This window comes from Hibiscus syriacus, unplaced genomic scaffold (genome assembly GCF_006381635.1).
Source record: "Hibiscus syriacus cultivar Baekdansim isolate YM2019G1 unplaced genomic scaffold, ASM638163v2 tig00110321_pilon, whole genome shotgun sequence".
NCBI lineage: Eukaryota > Viridiplantae > Streptophyta > Magnoliopsida > Malvales > Malvaceae > Hibiscus > Hibiscus syriacus.
This window is the reverse complement of record NW_024062680.1, coordinates 1,258,647-1,276,056: the sequence shown is the minus strand read 5'-3', so window position 1 is coordinate 1,276,056 and position 17,410 is coordinate 1,258,647. Positions and strand designations below refer to the sequence as shown.

At 35.5% G+C, this 17,410-nt stretch overlaps 4 protein-coding genes and 1 pseudogene across 4 annotated transcripts; 4 read left to right on the top strand and 1 right to left on the bottom strand.

Moving 5' to 3' along the window:
• The first annotated feature begins 885 nt into the window (after positions 1–885).
• LOC120117812 (class V chitinase-like) lies at positions 886–2,280 on the top strand. The gene is made up of 4 exons (XM_039138013.1): positions 886–1,522; positions 1,690–1,815; positions 1,935–2,077; positions 2,173–2,280. Exons 1-4 carry the CDS (start codon positions 886–888, stop codon positions 2,278–2,280), a joined length of 1,014 nt encoding a protein of 337 aa, XP_038993944.1.
• A 308-nt stretch (positions 2,281–2,588) lies between these two features.
• LOC120117672 (cysteine-rich receptor-like protein kinase 19) lies at positions 2,589–3,437 on the top strand. Its single transcript, XM_039137913.1, has 3 exons — positions 2,589–2,729; positions 2,830–2,980; positions 3,060–3,437. Exons 1-3 carry the CDS (start codon positions 2,641–2,643, stop codon positions 3,369–3,371), a joined length of 552 nt encoding a protein of 183 aa, XP_038993844.1. The 5' UTR covers positions 2,589–2,640; the 3' UTR covers positions 3,372–3,437.
• Positions 3,438–4,221: 784 nt separating this feature from the next.
• On the bottom strand, positions 4,222–5,700 carry LOC120117811 (annotated as a pseudogene).
• Positions 5,701–6,951: 1,251 nt separating this feature from the next.
• LOC120117550 (60S ribosomal protein L39-like) lies at positions 6,952–7,680 on the top strand. The gene is made up of 3 exons (XM_039137812.1): positions 6,952–7,062; positions 7,262–7,365; positions 7,481–7,680. Exons 1-3 carry the CDS (start codon positions 7,000–7,002, stop codon positions 7,527–7,529), a joined length of 216 nt encoding a protein of 71 aa, XP_038993743.1. The 5' UTR covers positions 6,952–6,999; the 3' UTR covers positions 7,530–7,680.
• A 4,637-nt stretch (positions 7,681–12,317) lies between these two features.
• LOC120117855 (ATPase 8, plasma membrane-type-like) lies at positions 12,318–16,963 on the top strand. The gene is made up of 12 exons (XM_039138046.1): positions 12,318–12,641; positions 13,075–13,431; positions 13,508–13,822; positions 13,916–14,242; positions 14,375–14,494; positions 14,590–14,712; positions 14,789–14,893; positions 14,985–15,294; positions 15,391–15,905; positions 16,149–16,322; positions 16,548–16,730; positions 16,827–16,963. Exons 1-12 carry the CDS (start codon positions 12,585–12,587, stop codon positions 16,941–16,943), a joined length of 2,703 nt encoding a protein of 900 aa, XP_038993977.1. The 5' UTR covers positions 12,318–12,584; the 3' UTR covers positions 16,944–16,963.
• Positions 16,964–17,410: the final 447 nt, after the last annotated feature.

Below are 17,410 nucleotides of genomic sequence, written 5' to 3'. Positions count from 1 at the left end.
TCTGCCCCTCTCGGTCCATCCCTGGTTTGGGCAAGGAAACAAAGGAATGGTGCTCGGTGTGGACATGGAATGGAGAGCTTCATTAGCCAATATTCAACCAGATATTGGCAAGTCTTCAAATGACCACCTTTAAATTCTGGATTTTCTTTCTCTCTTAAAATTCAACTTGGTAATAATCAGAACGCTGGATAGTTTCTTCACTTGTTACGGTATTCAACGACTTTGATTATTCTTCAACAGCATGACAACACGTCTTCTGGTTTTCTGCCATGATCTTACCCGAAAAAGAAAGAACTTTCAAACAAAATGTGCATGTGTTTATTATCGTCCAGGAATAGTTGAAATGAATTTTCTTATGTAATCGACATGTAATCTAGACGTGTAGGTCTTGAATTACAAATTATAAAACTTTCATGTGTACATTCTGTGCCATAGATTACTTCTTCAATGGCTTCTAAACCCTTCTTCTTCCTCTTCCTCCTCTTGCTGTTTCTCTCATCTAAACAAAGCCTAAGCTCACAATGGGTCAAATCTGGTTACTGGGATTCAAGCGGCCCCCTTCTCGTTTCTGAAATAAATTCTGCTCTTTTTACTCTTCTTTTTTGTATTTTTGCTCATGTAAACTCATCCTCCTATCAGCATTTTATAAATTTCTCAAATGAACTATCTTTCTCCAACTTCAAAAATGTTGTAAAGCTAAAGAATCCATCGATTACTACACTTTTGTCCATTTGGGTTGGAGGAAGTGAGTGGATCACCTTTTCTTTGATGATTAATCAAACTTCCCACTGAAAAGCTTTCATAGAATCTTCAATTGAAACAGCCAGACTTTATGGTTTCCATGGTTTAGACCTTTATGAGGTTAAGCTTAGAACTGGCACCAATATGACCAGCTTGGGTACCTTCTTGGATGATTGGCGAGCTGAGGTAGCTTCTGAGTCGAGAAACTCAGGTAATCCACAGTTGCTATTAACTATGTCGGCCTACCGCTTGCCAATTGTCGACTCAGTGAGTTATCCTATTGATTCTGCAAAAAGAAACCTGGATTGGGTAAATATAATGGCATATGACTACTATGTGCCAACACTAGACAGTGTTACTGGTTTTCATGCAGCTTTATATGACCCATCAGGAAGGGCCAACACTGATGCTGGTATTAGGGAATGGTTAAACAAAGGATTTCCTTCTGAAAAGCTGGTTTTGGGTTTGTCTTACGCATGGAACCTTGTTAACTCGATTGACAATGGCATTGGTTCAACAGCTTCCGGGCCAGCTGTCTCGCTTAACAGTAACCTGTGGTATATGTATACCATATTATTCCTTCAAAATTATGGTCAGGGTGTCGAATCTGTGTATAATTCTACTTACGTGGTGAATCTTTGTAAAATCGGATCGAATTGGATTAATTTTGATGATGTAGAAGCCATTAAAGCTAAGGTTTCTTATGCCAAGGTGAATAGCCTACTAGGTTACGATGCCTTTGAACTCTCCAATGACGATAATTGGGTGCTTTCACAAGCTGGTAAGGTGGTTATCACCCCTTAGTTTTACAGACTCTCGTCTATTGCTTAGAACATATCAATTTTCCTAGAAAATACTGAATTTTCAAACTTTGACTGGAAAAAGAACATGTCAACTAGCATCATTTCTTGCACATTTTAACTTCTGCAACTTTCTAATGTTCCACAGCTTACGAAACAGGCACCAGTCAGACAAACAGACTTCTCGTGATTGTTCCGGTCACAATTGCTTTAGTAGTTATCTTGATGGTAGCTATCATCTATTACCTGCGAAAGAAGATATGCAAATCACAAGGTACCTTATTGAACATGTAAGAATTGTCAATGATTTGAGACGATAATCGTACATTGATTTGACCAGGTTTCGACTGCAGGGCTTTTGGGTGCGTTGAAAATATCGGTATCTTGGATAAGAATCAGACTATCAGCTGAAAAAAAAGCATGAAAACGGTGATTCTAATTCCCAAGTTTTCAGTTTCTCTAGCATTAAATCAGCTACAAATAACTTTTCAAATGAGAATAAGCTTGGAGAGGGTGGATATGGACATGTTTATAAGGTAATATACTGTTACTCTACTAGCCATTGCTGAGGGCGTTGTGCCAATCTTCCATGATGCATTCAAATAACCATACATTTGTTGCTTATCTGCAGGGGAAGTTACCAAAGAGGCAGGAAATAGCAGTGAAGAGGCTCTCGAAAAGCTCAAATCAAGGGGTTGAGGAAATGAGGTCACTCTTACATCTAGGCTTCAGCATGTGAATCTAGCTCGAGTTCTGGGAATTTGTACAGAGAACGAAGAAAAAATGCTGGTTTACGAATTCATGCCGAACAAAAGCTTGGATTTGCACCTCTATGGTATCTTTAAGTACATTTTTATGACAAGTTATTCCTTGTTAGAGGTTTCAATAACTTAACCCTATACTTCTTAAACCAAAATGACATATATTGTTTATACATTTAATCGAGCAGATCCAATTAAAAAGCAGTTGTTAGATTGGAGAAGACTAGTTTTGATAATTGAAGGCGTTACTCAAGGGCTTCTATATCTCCAAGAATACTCGAAATAAACGATAATTCATCGTGATATAAAGGCCAACAACATTTTTATTAGATTCTGAAATGAACCCGAAAATATCGGATTTCGGTATGGCCAAGTTTTTTGAGAAGGATGAACATGAAGCAAACACTGGCAGAACTGTTGGGACATAGTAAGTGAAACCAGATGGTCTCCTATAATACATATCAGATCGTTTTCTGATCTTTTGCATTGCATCTATTTATTGTTAGTAATTCATTGATTCAATGCAGTGGCTACGTTCCACCGGAATACGTTACGAAAGGAATATACTCTACCAAGTACGATGTGTATAGTTTCGGAATTTTACTTCTGCAAATTATAAGTGGCAAGAGGAATTTCAGTCACCGTGGATGCCATGAAAACTTGAATCTTCTTGAATATGTAAGTAGCTTTGAGACAACCTTTTTTCTTTTGTGTGGTACAAATACCAGAAAATGTATAATGTTGAAATGATGTCCAGGCTTATGAATTGAGAAAACAAGGTCGAGGAGCAGAGTTTTTCGATTCTTCACTCGATGATTTGTCTTCGTCGTGTAAGCTCATTAGATGTATGCAAGTGGCACTGCTATGTGTGCAGGAAAATGCAGCGGATAGACCTTCAATGGTGGAAGTTTATACGATTCTAAAGAACGAAAGTAGTGTTGCAATCTCTACACCTAAGAGCCCAGCATATTCAATTACAAGAGATGAGAACAAGGAAAGTACGGGCATCGAGGGGAAGAAAGTTTTTTCTGTCAATGATGCATCGATAACCCAAGTGATACCTCGGTGACTGAAAGTTTATGCATTTAGTAAACTTTTTGTAAAAGAATCATGTTTTTATTCTAACGCTTAAGGTGAAGGACTAGGAGCCTGTTGCGGGTGACAGAGATGGTGACGTACATGCAGACTTAGGCCTGGTCTCTTCCATGTTGGTCTAGGCTTACGAGCTCAAATGGTGGGAAATGAAGCATAGGAGACGGAGACGCTTGCAGAAAGAATAAAGATAGTAATGGCCAAGAACGATGTTGATATTCTTTAATTGGCCATTTAGCTGGCATTAAACTTGTTTCCTTCTTTTTCGTATGACATTAGTTTCTCAAGAGAGGAATAAGTTCATAAGAAATTAAATTTCCTCTTTCCATTATTCATTCTTAAGGATTTTACTCTTTGAAGAATCCAAAAATCCATTCATATATGTACAAAACTGGGTGAAAAACAGAACTTGAAAAACCAATTGCCAACAGCTTAGTAATCATATGAAAAACAAAAGCGATCCTTCCAATGGTATTAGCATTACTCCATGCAATGACATAATAAAGCTCAAGCTCGGCCTTTTGTCTGTGTAATCAGTAAAGTAAATCCTATTGAATACTTTTAACTCAAAACTTACATGTCTGTAATGATAGCTGACATGCATAATTGACAAATCAAGTTTATTTGCAACACAAGAAGAATAGCATTAAAGAAAAATAAACAGTTTCGTAGGGCTCCTGATTTGACTTGACTTCCGACTTCAGGTGGCTTCTAGTAGTGCATTCCTTCCCATGTATTTGATGCTGCCAAACACATAAAAACATAGGAGAATTAGTCAAGCAGTATATGCACATATATACAGATTAGAGAAGTACTTGAAGTCTTAGTATTCAAATGGAAACTACAGAGGTAAGAACCTACCAATTGCTAAAAGTGTCCAATTCATGTCATATCCTAAGGCCCAAAAGAAGTAACCACCAAGATCATTAGTCTTAGCATACTCGACCTTCTTTTCCACCGATGTTGGTCCATCGTAACCGATCCAATCGGTTCCCGAGTATGAATATTCGGATACAGTATCCCCATCATACACTACAGAGGCATGGTGTTCATCGTTGTATGCTACAATATCACTGTACAACAATATGCCATTGTTTCCTGGCCCAACTCCATCAGCAGGCGCTCCGATACCATGGCTTTTTGGGTCCTTCAGTTCCCATGATTTTCCATAAAGTGGCATCCCCCATAACCAGCTTCCTCGGAGGGACACCAGCATCAATCCAAGATGATATACCAGAGATTGTGCTTATATTGCTAGTTTTGTCGTAAAGTAGAGCATGTTCACCGGTGACTGAAGTGTCCCAACTTCCATGATAATCAAAGCACATAGGATTCACAAAATCACGGTATTTTGCAATGGCTTCAGCAGGGTATGCTCTCGGCGTATCAATGAAGAACCATGAAGCAAAGAAAACAGCAGCACTTAAAAGAAGGGGAGGCTTGCCAGAGTCTGCAGCCTCACTCTCGACGGCCTTACGACATTCTTTGAAAAGAATCGAGAGGTTCGACATGTCACTCGGGTTACTAGGAAACTCCCAATCAAAGTCAAGGCCATCGAAACCATATTTTCTTGCTGTTGTAATGGTCGAATTGATGAAGGCAGCACGATTATTACCATTACTAACCATGTTGGAGAAAGTACCGGGGCCGGAATTCGCTCCTCCTATCGATAACATGGCTTGTGCAGGAGGCTTTTTCGCATGAAGGGTGGCTGTAAAGTTTCCCATCCATTGATCATCAGGTTGGGTGATTGACAGACTGTCAGAAGTAGCATCAATGCCAACAAAGGCATAAAACACATGTATGAAGTACGAGGTAGGGATTGAGGATGGAGGGAGACTATAAGCTAGCCATGAAGACCAATAGCCACCTTTAATCACATCATGGGGATAAGGTGAAGGACTAGGAGCCAGTGGCTGCGACCGAGATGGTGATGTACACACAGGCTTCGGTCGTGGTGTACTCAACGTCGATATAGACTTAGGAGTTAAAAGGGAAGGAAATGAAGCAGTAGAGAAGGAGACATCTGCAGCAAGAACAATGACAGCAATGGCCGAGAAAGATGTTGCTATTCGGAATTTAAATGATTGTTTCTTCAGTTTGTAGAACCAATGGAGAGCATATGCTGTTTATATAGAACAAGAGAAATCTCAAAACCAAGGCAACGATTCTATCGATTTACTTGTTATTTCTTCTTGTTTTTTGGATTTTCCTTTTGGAATTGTGATGATACATGTTGCTTCCTAGGCTTGCTGTTTGCCAGCTTTCTTGTTAATTTTCTCGGAGGATTCGTCAAGTTTATACATATTTGAAAAACATTGAATTGTGGTACGATTATTGATAAAAGCCAGTACTCAAAACCATTGAATGTTACTTTTTTTTAGAAGAGATTATGATATAACTCAATTAAATCAAATTTTGAATATTAACCAAAAATTCTTTTCTTTTAAGATATTATTAATTAAATTTAGGTGATACTAAGCTTGTTTCCTTCTTTTTCATGTTACATTAACTTCTCAACAGAGGTAGAAGTTTATAAGAAATTCAAATGTCTTTCTCATGGATGAATCAATAAATCCATTCATATAAATACAAAACTTCCAACAGTCCAGTAATCATAAGAAAGAAACAAAAGCGACCCTTCCAATGGTCTTAACATTGCTCCGTGCGTTATTTAGAAGGGAAAAAAAAAACATTGCTCCATGCAATGACATATACTAAAGCTCCAAAATCTACTCGCATTTTCATTTTTGTTAAAATTTATAAAGGGATAAGATTCAATTACATGGTCTAAAAATAATTTAGTTTTACATAAATTTAGGACTGTCGGATGATTAGAAATAGAAAATTAAAATTAACAATAAAAAATAAGAAAATATTTTCCGGGGGAAAAACACAATAGTCACCTAATGGTTCTAATATGTGTAAATTTTTTTAAAAAGAATTGTGCATAATATAAATAGATCCTAATCCATTTATAAATAAAATTATATAAAAATAAAAACAACACAAAATCAATTATACATAAAAAAATAAAATTTAATGTAATTTAATTATATTCTCATATGAAAAAAATAATTCATATACGTGAAGGTCAGATGAAATTTGCTTAAGAAAAATACAATAAATTCTATATGTATGTAAAAATCCAAGAACATTTCACAAACTCGATATGTATAAATTAATTTTATCAAAAAGTTTTATTAAGTATCACATAATTAATGTCTCAAATCCGTTTGAATCTCTCTAATAATTATCTTTCATTAAATCTAATAAAATCAAATAATTAATTATTAAAAGAAATCTTATTTCATATTTTTTATTTAAATATATTTAATTATGAAATAATTTTTTATCATTAAGACTACTAAAGTTCAACTTTATTTCCATTTAATTTTGATAGTTATAGTTTGTATTGATTTATATTGTTTTCGATTTTGGGGTAATTTCAGAAACATAGAACTTTCGGATCAAGAAATCCTATTGGAGAAGGCCCAAACAATGAATAGAATAAATCCAGTTACATTTGGGCTGAAAATCATCAACATTCCATGAAACGCTCAACCAAGTAAACCCTAAAATACCAATTGAAGCACAAATTTATTATGTTAACAACTTTCATTCTCCTTAGCGACGCAATCTCTCCAAATTCCCAACCGGAAAACATGGTAATCTCCTCTGCCCTTTCTCCATCTTCCTGCAATCGATTCATTCGTTTCAAGCTTGAATTGCTCTATTTTTTGGTTTGTTTGTTTGTTTTCATTTTCTTTGTGCGAAAATACTTTCTTATCTCTCTTTATTGTAACCAAAGTTGAGTTTTGAAAGTAACACTCTGATAATTTGGATTTTTTTTTGTTGACATGGCAGCCTTCACACAAGACTTTCAGGATCAAGAAGAAGTTGGCCAAGAAGATGAGGCAGAATAGGCCCATCCCTTACTGGATCCGTATGCGCACTGATAACACCATCAGGTCAATATATTTTCTTCATTTTTCTCTTAAATTTTGTTTTAGCTTCACCGTTCTGCTATTTTCAGATAATTTATTGATGGGTTCTTTTGATTTTTTTTTGTTTCTTGAAATGCAGGTACAATGCTAAGCGTAGGCATTGGCGCCGCACCAAGCTAGGGTTCTAAGCCCCATGAGCCTATTTGGTTAAAGTTTTTTGGTTTTTCTTTTCTTTCAAGTTTATTTGCGGACATTGTGAATTTGTGATGTGATGTTTAATGTATGGAACTGCCGAGGGTGAGGGGTTCTTGAATTAAATATTTTGATGTGATTTTTAGCAATATTTCAAGCATTTTATATTCTGCTTTTAGTTTCTTGCTATCATTATCTTCATTTGGATGCTTGATGATAATGAATTTCACTTTTGGATGTGAGGTTCATCGTTTGTTATGTTAAGCTGTTATCACTTGTATGATCTTACGTGCTTGAGAGTGGCCTTCATAAGATTATCTGAATCTGAAAATATCGAAGAACTTGAAATTATTAGGTAATAGTGATAACAAAAAATATTTGGCACCTGATTCAGTGGCGGAGTCAGAAATTTTAGATTAAGTTTCATAATTTAGGGGTGTCACTCACATCCATGTTGCCGCTGTGGCTAGATCCTGATTTCTTTTGCCTTATTGCATTAAAAAGAGCCATTGGAGCCAACAGAAATGGTGGAGATTTGGTATACAATAGTAAGAGAACTTTGATGGTTTAGAGACTGTCATTTCTAATTAAGATGACATGAATTTTGTTTGAAAGTGCACATGCTTTGTGTTTCTAGACAGAGAGAGTATGTAGTAGATCGAAGTGTAATGTACTCTTGAGTTTTGAAGGTAGCATTTGGCCAGTGAGTTTGACAGCTGAACTATGTTACTATTTTACTTGGAGTCAGCATTACGCTGGAATGTTGAGTAAGGGATACATGGTTATGTTCGATTCTATTTTGATGTTTTTAGTGATCGTGTCTCAATGCATCAGATACAATTTCTCCGGTATTTCCCAAAACTCTGTCGTGGAAAATAAATTTCTAAAATGATCCAATTTTCAGAAAAAAGCTGTATATTTATATATCAAATACAAATTATAACATTAAAATTAAAAATTTTACACATTTCTTTTCTGGTGTTTTCCCGCTTTCTTTACAATTTATTCCGTTTAATTAAATATTTTTAAAAAAGTTTCCATATATTACATGGTTAACTTACAAACAGATTTTTAATTATAATCATCGTGTTTATTATATAATTATTATTATATATTTGATTATAATTATAATTAATATATACAATTATGATTAAAATTAATTATAAATAAATAGACGGACGGTAAAAGTCATCTATAACTGAATTAAATTAGAACTAAAATTAGTGAATATTTAAATTTAAACATTATAAAAATATAACTTAAATTTTCAAAATCCAAAAATTTTAGCTTTTACGGTTTTACCAACACAGTCAAAATCTCATTAATCGTTTAATATCATGAAACTTGAATCGATTTGGTTTTAAATTTTAAATGGTGGAATAAACATAATTAAATTGAAAAACTATTTCATTGATTTTAGGGTAAATTGTGAGTATAGTCCCCTTTGTTTTCGGTCTGGTCGACTTTAGTCACCAATTTAAAAATTAAGGTTATATAGTCTCTAACATTATCGATCCATTCGATTTTAGTCTCTCCACCGTTAATATTTGTTAACCCATTAATAGAAGTCTTACGTGGTTCTTGAAAAAAATCATCTTAATTTTCTTCTTCTTCTTCTTTGCAGCGTTCCAGGTTAGAAAAAAAACTGAAGCAATAGAATTGTAAGCTTCAACGGCCTTCATTGTCTTTTTTGCAGCTTCTAGTTTTGGCGGCGATGAAAAAAACACCAAAAGTTCGTCGAGTTTTACAATGTAAGAGATGCAACTAAAGCTTTACGGGAAACGAATGAAAAAAAAAATCAATGGAAAACAAGTTGTAATTAAATTCAGTCGACTCGAAAGTTATAACAAAAAGTTATTTAATGCTTGCACTCATAATATATAATAACCCGTCTTCTCTTCCTCCCCCTCCGCAGTTGTCGTTATTAGCTCATAGATATGCTTCCAACATTCCTCGTTCTTTTCTTTATCGAAGCCAATCACCTACCAAGAAAGCAACTAATTCTAGCAAGGAAAATCCTAACAAGAATAAAAAAAAGCAGTAGCTCAGTTGGTACGCTGGTGGCCGATGCTGCTGCTGCTAAGAAGACTGCGAAGAATCAAAACAACCGTTGACACAAAAGAATAGCAATGAGATTAAGCAGAAGTGTAGGGGAAGGCTGGGAAAAGGTAAACAAAAGAAAAAAAAATTCGATCCTCGTTTCATAATAAGCGAAGAAGCCATGTCGTAATATAATTGAAAAGATTCAAGGACCACTGGCATGGTTAAGAACATAGCCAATAGGTTTGTCACTCTTAACATGATTGCATTTGTTTCGATATAATAGGTTTGTCACTCTTAACATGATTGCATTTGTTTTGATATATTTACGTGGGTTTGAGTTTTTGGCATTTTGCTATGAAAAAATGTTGTTGAACATGCTCGACAATCATTCACTGCAACGAGTAAATTGTTAACACCGACGACGATTAGCCTTTATCTTCTTACGATTTCATCTACCTCCCCATTGATTTTAAGTAATTTGCTTTCATTCCTTTTTCTTTTTCGTTGAATTACACATATTTATTCATATAACTGAAAATTTCAATAATAGGTGTAATGTGGGATATTGATTTGTTAACATGACTTCCCCGCAAACAACTTAGAGACTTCCCAAGGCCTTCCATCAACACTGGAAAGTGTTCAACTTCAGAAAAATCTGTGAAAAGCTTGGAGTTTGTGAGCATATAAATTCAAAGAGACTAATCTCGTTCATTATATGTAACTTATGGTTTAAGGTTTGCCTTTGATTAAATGTCTCTAAAGCAATGAAAAACAAAATACAGACGGGAAGAAAATAAACTAACAAATGATGATAACGTTAGGGATTATTTATTCTTAATTTTTAAATTAGTGATTAAAGTTTGTCAGATAAAAAATAAAAAGAACTATTCACATAATTTATCTTTGATTTTATCAAATAAATGGATATTTTGCATAAAGCTGCCATTGTACTAGTTTTACTTTTGTTATTTGTGGGCTTAAAAGCACAATTGCTCTCTAAATTATATAGTTTGTGCTGAGTTTTTAAATATTTTTCGATACGTTTTGGCCGTTAAAGTTTAAATTATTATCTCATTTGTCTAAAATCATTAACTCCTTTAAAAAATATGTGGGTAAATTACATATTTAGTCACTCAACTATTTATATGATCATGTTTGAGTTACCCAACCTTTTTTTCTTCAAAATCATCACTAAAATTAAGTTTTTGTTACGTTTTGGTCACCCAATTTGATTTAACTTATTTTTTTTAAAAATTTTTAATGTATAAGAATTCATTTATATTATAATTTTTTTACTCGACACATAAATTTAAAATAAGTAATATTATAAGTTAAATAACAAGCAACATATTAAATTGTATGTAACTAAAATTCTATTAAATGAAATATTAATTATTTAATTAAAATATCATAAACAAAAATTGCACAATGTATGAAGAAACACTGATCACCCCAAACCCATGCACCCAAACTATTTTCTTGCCGATCTCACATACATCGTCAACAACACTATAAAAATTTAAGTGTATAAAATATAAAAATCAAATTTTTTTAAAGTTATGAGGTTTGATTTTAGAATTAAAAATGTATTAATTATATTTTAAAAAATTTAAATTGACATATTTTCCAGTGTTTTTATGAAACCAAACGAAATCAAACTCATTGTTTTCCTCTTATTTATTTCTTTTTATTCCTTCCTTAGATTTCCCCGATCTTCACTGCCTCTTGTACTGTCTACATCGCCATCGACCGACGTTTTTAAGCTTTTTTTAAAAAAATTCTTCTTTGGACGTGTTTTAAATTTTATTGGTTTAGTTGTTTCTTTTTTTTCAAATATTTTTTCTTTTCATTTTAATTGTTTGAAAACCTAGATCTTGCTATGGGAAAACACTTGCAAAAGCCTCAATTCCAGCTTTTTTGGAGGTAGATTTCTTTAAAATTTGGATGCAATTTTAATAGCTTTTTTTATGTTTAAATTTTGGCTTTGTTTCATTTTTTTGTTGTTTTCAATTTATTATTTATTATTTATGTTAGATATTATTTACGTTAGATATAAATTAATATATTATTTATTATTCATTGTATAAAATTACTTATTATTGAAAATAAATTTATGTGTCGAGTAAAAAAATATAATATAAGTGAATTCTTATACTTTAAAAAAAATAAAAAAAATTGAATTAAATTGAGTGACCAAAACATAACAAAAACTTAGTGACGATTTTAAAGAAAAAATTGGATAACTCAAACACAACCGCATAAATAGTTGAGTGACTAAATATGTAATTTATCCGCATGTTTTTTGTCGGAGTTAAGGATTTAGAGCAAATGAGGTTAAACTTAAGGAAACAGTCAAAAATAATTTTAAGAAACAACTCAATACAAACAGTATAATTTAGAGGACAGTGTACACATTTAAGCCTTATTTCTTTTAAGCCGCTAATGAAATTTTGTAAATAAAAAAACCTTATTTCTTCCATCCCTTTATAACGATGGAAGAAAAGCGTTGGGGAGTTGACACCCGCTCTTTACATAGACTATTAAAAGATTGTTTTGGTTTCATAACAATGGAAAACGTTGTACGATACTCTTAACGAAACAACAAACCGGCGAAACTAAAACCGCGCAACTCCCGGCAAACCACATAATCTCTAACTTGGACATAGACCACCTTCATTTCAACGATATTTTTGTCTTCCTTTCATATTATTTGTCTCCAAGTTGGGTATAAAAGAAAATAAATAAATCTCAAGGCAAAAACATTTCAGTCCCTTTGACAGAGCGAAGAAAACCGACCTCCTCTTCTCATTCATTATATTCATCCCTGTCTTATGGAGGAGGACAGGGAAGACTGACGTTAGACCTTATAAAGAAAGAAGAAACTCAGAAAAAAGAAAAGAACAAAGGGAAAAAAGCTTTTGGTTCAAGAGTTTTCTTCTTTCTTCTCTTGTAAACGAAGACCTCTTCCTGTAATTAATTGGCTCCTTGTTTTTCATCGTCTGTATCCGATGGCTTCCAATGATGATATCTCATTGGAGCAAATAAAAAAGGAGACTGTTGATCTTGTAAGCCTTTGACACCTCTTTCCTTTTGCATGTTAGCTTTCATTTGCATTGGTTTCTACTATGTTTGAGGGGGATCAAAGTACAAATTTGTGGTTTGGGTGTCGTAGTTGTGGACGTTGAAAACGTTGTGAATGTTACGTCACATATAACGGTTGTCACCAATATAATTCGTTTTTTAAAAAAATTATAATGTTTCTAAATTAGATATGCGATTGTAGTATTACGAGGATCTTAAAATCCGTTATTTTCAGATGTTGTGTTGCTATCAAAAACCGAGTTGCTTGGGTTCTTAATTTGTTTTTATTTGAATGTTGAAACCCTTTTTCCTTTTTGCATGCATGTTAGCTTTCGTTCCCTATTGTCCCCTCCCCCACCCCAAAGAAAACTAAACTGGTGGGGTTCTGTGTTTTTCTTCTTCTTTTTGTATGTATAGGAGAAAATCCCTGTGGAAGAGGTTTTTAAAGTGTTGAAATGCACGAGAGAAGGTTTGACAACAGAAGAAGGAGAGAAGAGGCTAAGCATTTTCGGTCCTAACAAGCTTGAAGAGAAAAAAGAGAGCAAATTCCTAAAGTTCTTACGGTTTATGTGGAATCCGCTGTCGTGGGTGATGGAGGCTGCCGCCATCATGGCCATTGTTTTGGCCAATGGCGGAGGCAAGCCTCCTGACTGGCCAGATTTCGTTGGTATAGTTACTTTGCTTTTAATCAATTCAACCATTAGTTTTATAGAGGAAAACAGCGCCGGCAATGCCGCTGCTGCTTTGATGGCAGGTCTAGCACCCAAATCAAAGGTATATCTATATATTTATTTACTTATTTGTTCGTTTGCAATTGGAGATTTCATCAACACCATGGTTCACTCTGTAGGTGTTGCGAGACGGGAAATGGAGCGAACAAGAGGCATCAATTTTGGTACCTGGAGATATAATTAGTGTTAAACTAGGAGACATTATCCCGGCGGATGCTCGTCTCTTGGAGGGTGATATTCTCAAAATCGATCAGGCAGCTCTCACCGGTGAATCCCTACCCGTTACAAAGAATCCCGGTGATCATGTCTTCTCTGGTTCCACCTGCAAACAAGGTGAGATCGACGCTGTTGTTATCGCCACCGGTCTCCATACTTTCTTTGGCAAGGCTGCTCACCTTGTTGACAACACCAACAACGTCGGTCACTTTCAACAGGTACTTATGAATGGTGCAAAAATGGAACATGTTTTACACTGTGTAATATTAATAAGTAATAAACCTTTGCTTCTTGTTGTTTCAATGTTGCAGGTGTTGACAGCCATTGGTAACTTTTGCATCATCTCTATTGGTATCGGAATGGTGATTGAGATCATAGTGATGTACCCGATTCAGCATAGGAAGTATAGAGAAGGTATCGACAACCTGTTGGTGCTTCTCATTGGAGGGATCCCAATAGCTATGCCTACAGTTTTGTCTGTGACAATGGCTATTGGTTCCCACCGGTTGTCGGAACAAGGAGCCATTACTAAGAGGATGACTGCCATTGAAGAAATGGCAGGGATGGATATATTGTGCAGTGATAAGACCGGGACTCTAACCCTCAACAAGCTAACAGTAGACACGAGCCTTGTCGAGGTTGGTTTTGGTCGCCTTTTTTATTATGTTTTTTTCTAGGCATAAACTCAATGTTTCATCTATCGTTAGATCTATATCCACATGATATAAGTTAGCTCCTGAATATAAAATCTTGCATTTTCCCGTCCGCAGGTGTTCGCTAGCGGAGTGGACGTCGACACCCTTATGCTGACTGCTGCTAGGGCTTCGAGGGTTGAAAACCAGGACGCCATCGATGCTTGTATTGTAGGGATGTTGATCGACCCCAAACAGGTATCTAATACTCCCCACATTTACCTGCTTTTATCCTTCATTTTGCTTGAAATATCAATGCCCAGATTTCTAATTTTGCTGTTGTGAATCAATAGGCAAGGGCTGGAATCACTGAGGTACACTTCTTGTCCTTCAACCCTGTTGATAAGCGCACTGCCATTACCTACATTGACAGCAATGGTGAGTGGCATCGTGCCAGCAAGGGCGCTCCGGAGCAGGTAAGATACAACAAAACAGCCATGATTGACTTCGATTTCTAATTAATCACCGGTTTCTAATCTTGGTTCGTTGCAGATTATTGACCTTTGCGGGCTCACAGGCGGCTCGAGGAAAAGGGCGCTCAATGTCATCGACAGCTATGCCAACCGTGGCCTTCGGTCCTTGGGAGTTGGTAGACAGGTATAAGATGACTACAATGCTAGTACACATATATTTGATCCCATATGAAAAATCCCATTTGGCTAAAGAATTTATTGTTTATTTTTCACAGACAATTCCAGAGAAAACAAAGGAAAGCCCCGGAGGACCTTGGGAGTTTGTGGGACTATTGCCTCTCTTTGATCCTCCGAGGCATGATAGTGCCGAGACCATTAAACGGGCACTTGAACTTGGCGTCAGTGTCAAGATGATCACCGGTGACCAGCTCGCTATTGGAAAAGAGACTGGCCGGAGACTTGGAATGGGGACTAATATGTATCCTGCTTCTGCACTAGTTGGCCAGTGTCAGGATGAGTCTCTTGCTAACATTCCTATTGATGATCTCATTGAGAAAGCTGATGGATTTGCAGGAGTCTTCCCTGGTAATTGCATAATCATCCCAAGCTCTTAAATTTGGCATGAAATGATCTCAACCATTTCATCTATTGCTTAAATTACATGAAATTTTTTGTATGCAGAGCACAAGTACGAGATCGTTAAAAAACTCCAAGAAAGGAACCACATATGTGGTATGACTGGAGACGGTGTCAATGATGCCCCGGCACTTAAGAAGGCGGATATCGGTATTGCAGTGGCTGATTCAACCGATGCAGCCAGGAGTGCGTCAGACATAGTGTTGACTGAGCCAGGGTTGAGTGTGATAGTGAGCGCGGTGTTGACGAGCAGATCCATCTTCCAAAGGATGAAGAACTACACCATCTATGCCGTTTCCATCACGATACGTATCGTGTTGGGATTCATGCTGGTGGCACTCATTTGGAAGTTTGATTTCTCACCATTCATGGTGTTGATCATTGCAATCCTCAATGATGGAACCATCATGACCATCTCAAAGGATAGGGTGAAGCCATCTCCAAAGCCCGACTCGTGGAAGCTGGACGAAATATTTGCCACCGGGATTGTCCTTGGAACATACATGGCTATTGTGACCGTCTTCTTTTTCTGGCTTGTTCATGACACCGATTTTTTCACCGTCAGTGCATCACACTCAAATTCATAATTCTTTATGATTATGAAGCCCTCTGCCAACCCCACCCCCCCAAAAAAAAACAAAAAATATATATACTTAATATTGGGTTTTTAAATTTTGCAGAAAACTTTTGGTGACACTCAAATTCATAATTCTTTATGATTATGAAGCCCTCTGCCAACCCCCCCCCCCAAAAAAAAAAACAAAAAATATATATACTTAATATTGGGTTTTTAAATTTTGCAGAAAACTTTTGGTGTGAAGCCAATCAAGGATAGTCAGGCCGCACTTACTTCAGCTCTCTACCTTCAAGTCAGTTCCGTCAGTCAAGCACTCATCTTCGTCACACGGTCCAGGAGCTGGTCTTTCGTCGAGTGCCCTTGTCTCTTGCTTATCATTGCCTTCATCTTAGCGCAATTGGTAAATCCATAATATATATATATATAAAGATCTTTCTGAATCGAATTATAAAACTAATAAGATTGATTTGAACTTAAATTTTCTCATTTTATCTAAATTATAATACCAAAACCCGAAATAACATGATGATCAAATTCAAATCTAATACAAACTAAACTAGTAAAAACAAATTGTGCTAGAGTATTTTGCACAGAATTATATAACTTTTGTGGATTGTTAAACAAGGTGGCGACTTTGATTACCGTGTACGCTACCTGGGAATTCGCCAGAATGCAAGGCATTGGATGGGAATGGGCGGGAGCAATCTGGGTGTTCACTGTAGTCACGTACATTCCTCTTGATATTCTCAAGTTCATCACCCGCTACGCGTTGACCGGCGATGCCTGGGGAAACGTAGTTCAGAGCAAGGTCAAACAAATAAACACTTTTTTTAAAAAAAAAAAACTATTTTTATAGTATTGTCTCCGATTAAATTCCCTCTGTTTATGTTTACTACCAATTCAGACCGCATTCAGGGGAGAAAGCGAGACACTACTAGTGGCACCAAATCAACATGCACATCAAGGCGTTTCAGCATCCCCTGAGACATATTCCAATGACAAGATTGCGCAAATGGTTTAACACAGCAGACTCCAGTTAGTGCCGAAAACAAACTGAAATTGAACTGCAGATTTGTAACTTTTTGTTAGTTCAACTCAATTTTATTTGTAGTTTCAAAATTGCTTTTGCATTCGTGTTTATTTTTCGGTTGAAAGTATCTCTGCCCGGGTCGATTTGTTACATTAAACAAATACTCAAAAATATATTTCGATAATAATAATTAAAAAAATTGTGATTGAACAATAAAAACAAAAAATCTTACAAATAAATATAAACAAAAAAAACTAATAAAAAGGGGTTTCACCCCAATATTCAATTCCAAAAAAATATTTAATAATATATTGATTTTCGACTCATATACTTCTTTTGTTTATCTTTAAATACAATTAAAAAATTTAAAAATAAAAACGCTAAATAGATATTAGAATTTTATGATTTAAATTGGTAAAAAAGTAAGCTCGAGTTGTCATTTGGTGTGCCATGTTGAG

What these genes read in the sequence shown, in the direction of transcription:
- LOC120117812 (XM_039138013.1), top strand. Translation starts at nt 886, where the DNA reads ATGACCAGCTTGGGTACCTTCTTGGATGATTGGCGAGCTGAGGTAGCT. An exon ending in TTGGGTGCTTTCACAAGCTG is followed by an intron (nt 1,523 to 1,689) that starts GTAAGGTGGTTA and finishes AATGTTCCACAG; the next exon opens with CTTACGAAACAGGCACCAGT. An exon ending in GATATGGACATGTTTATAAG is followed by an intron (nt 2,078 to 2,172) that starts GTAATATACTGT and finishes GCTTATCTGCAG; the next exon opens with GGGAAGTTACCAAAGAGGCA.
- LOC120117672 (XM_039137913.1), top strand. Translation starts at nt 2,641, where the DNA reads ATGAACCCGAAAATATCGGATTTCGGTATGGCCAAGTTTTTTGAGAAG. An exon ending in GGCAGAACTGTTGGGACATA is followed by an intron (nt 2,730 to 2,829) that starts GTAAGTGAAACC and finishes GATTCAATGCAG; the next exon opens with TGGCTACGTTCCACCGGAAT. An exon ending in ACTTGAATCTTCTTGAATAT is followed by an intron (nt 2,981 to 3,059) that starts GTAAGTAGCTTT and finishes AATGATGTCCAG; the next exon opens with GCTTATGAATTGAGAAAACA.
- LOC120117550 (XM_039137812.1), top strand. Translation starts at nt 7,000, where the DNA reads ATGTTAACAACTTTCATTCTCCTTAGCGACGCAATCTCTCCAAATTCC. An exon ending in ATTCCCAACCGGAAAACATG is followed by an intron (nt 7,063 to 7,261) that starts GTAATCTCCTCT and finishes TTGACATGGCAG; the next exon opens with CCTTCACACAAGACTTTCAG. An exon ending in CGCACTGATAACACCATCAG is followed by an intron (nt 7,366 to 7,480) that starts GTCAATATATTT and finishes CTTGAAATGCAG; the next exon opens with GTACAATGCTAAGCGTAGGC.
- LOC120117855 (XM_039138046.1), top strand. Translation starts at nt 12,585, where the DNA reads ATGGCTTCCAATGATGATATCTCATTGGAGCAAATAAAAAAGGAGACT. An exon ending in TAGACACGAGCCTTGTCGAG is followed by an intron (nt 14,243 to 14,374) that starts GTTGGTTTTGGT and finishes TCCCGTCCGCAG; the next exon opens with GTGTTCGCTAGCGGAGTGGA. An exon ending in ATTTGCAGGAGTCTTCCCTG is followed by an intron (nt 15,295 to 15,390) that starts GTAATTGCATAA and finishes TTTTGTATGCAG; the next exon opens with AGCACAAGTACGAGATCGTT.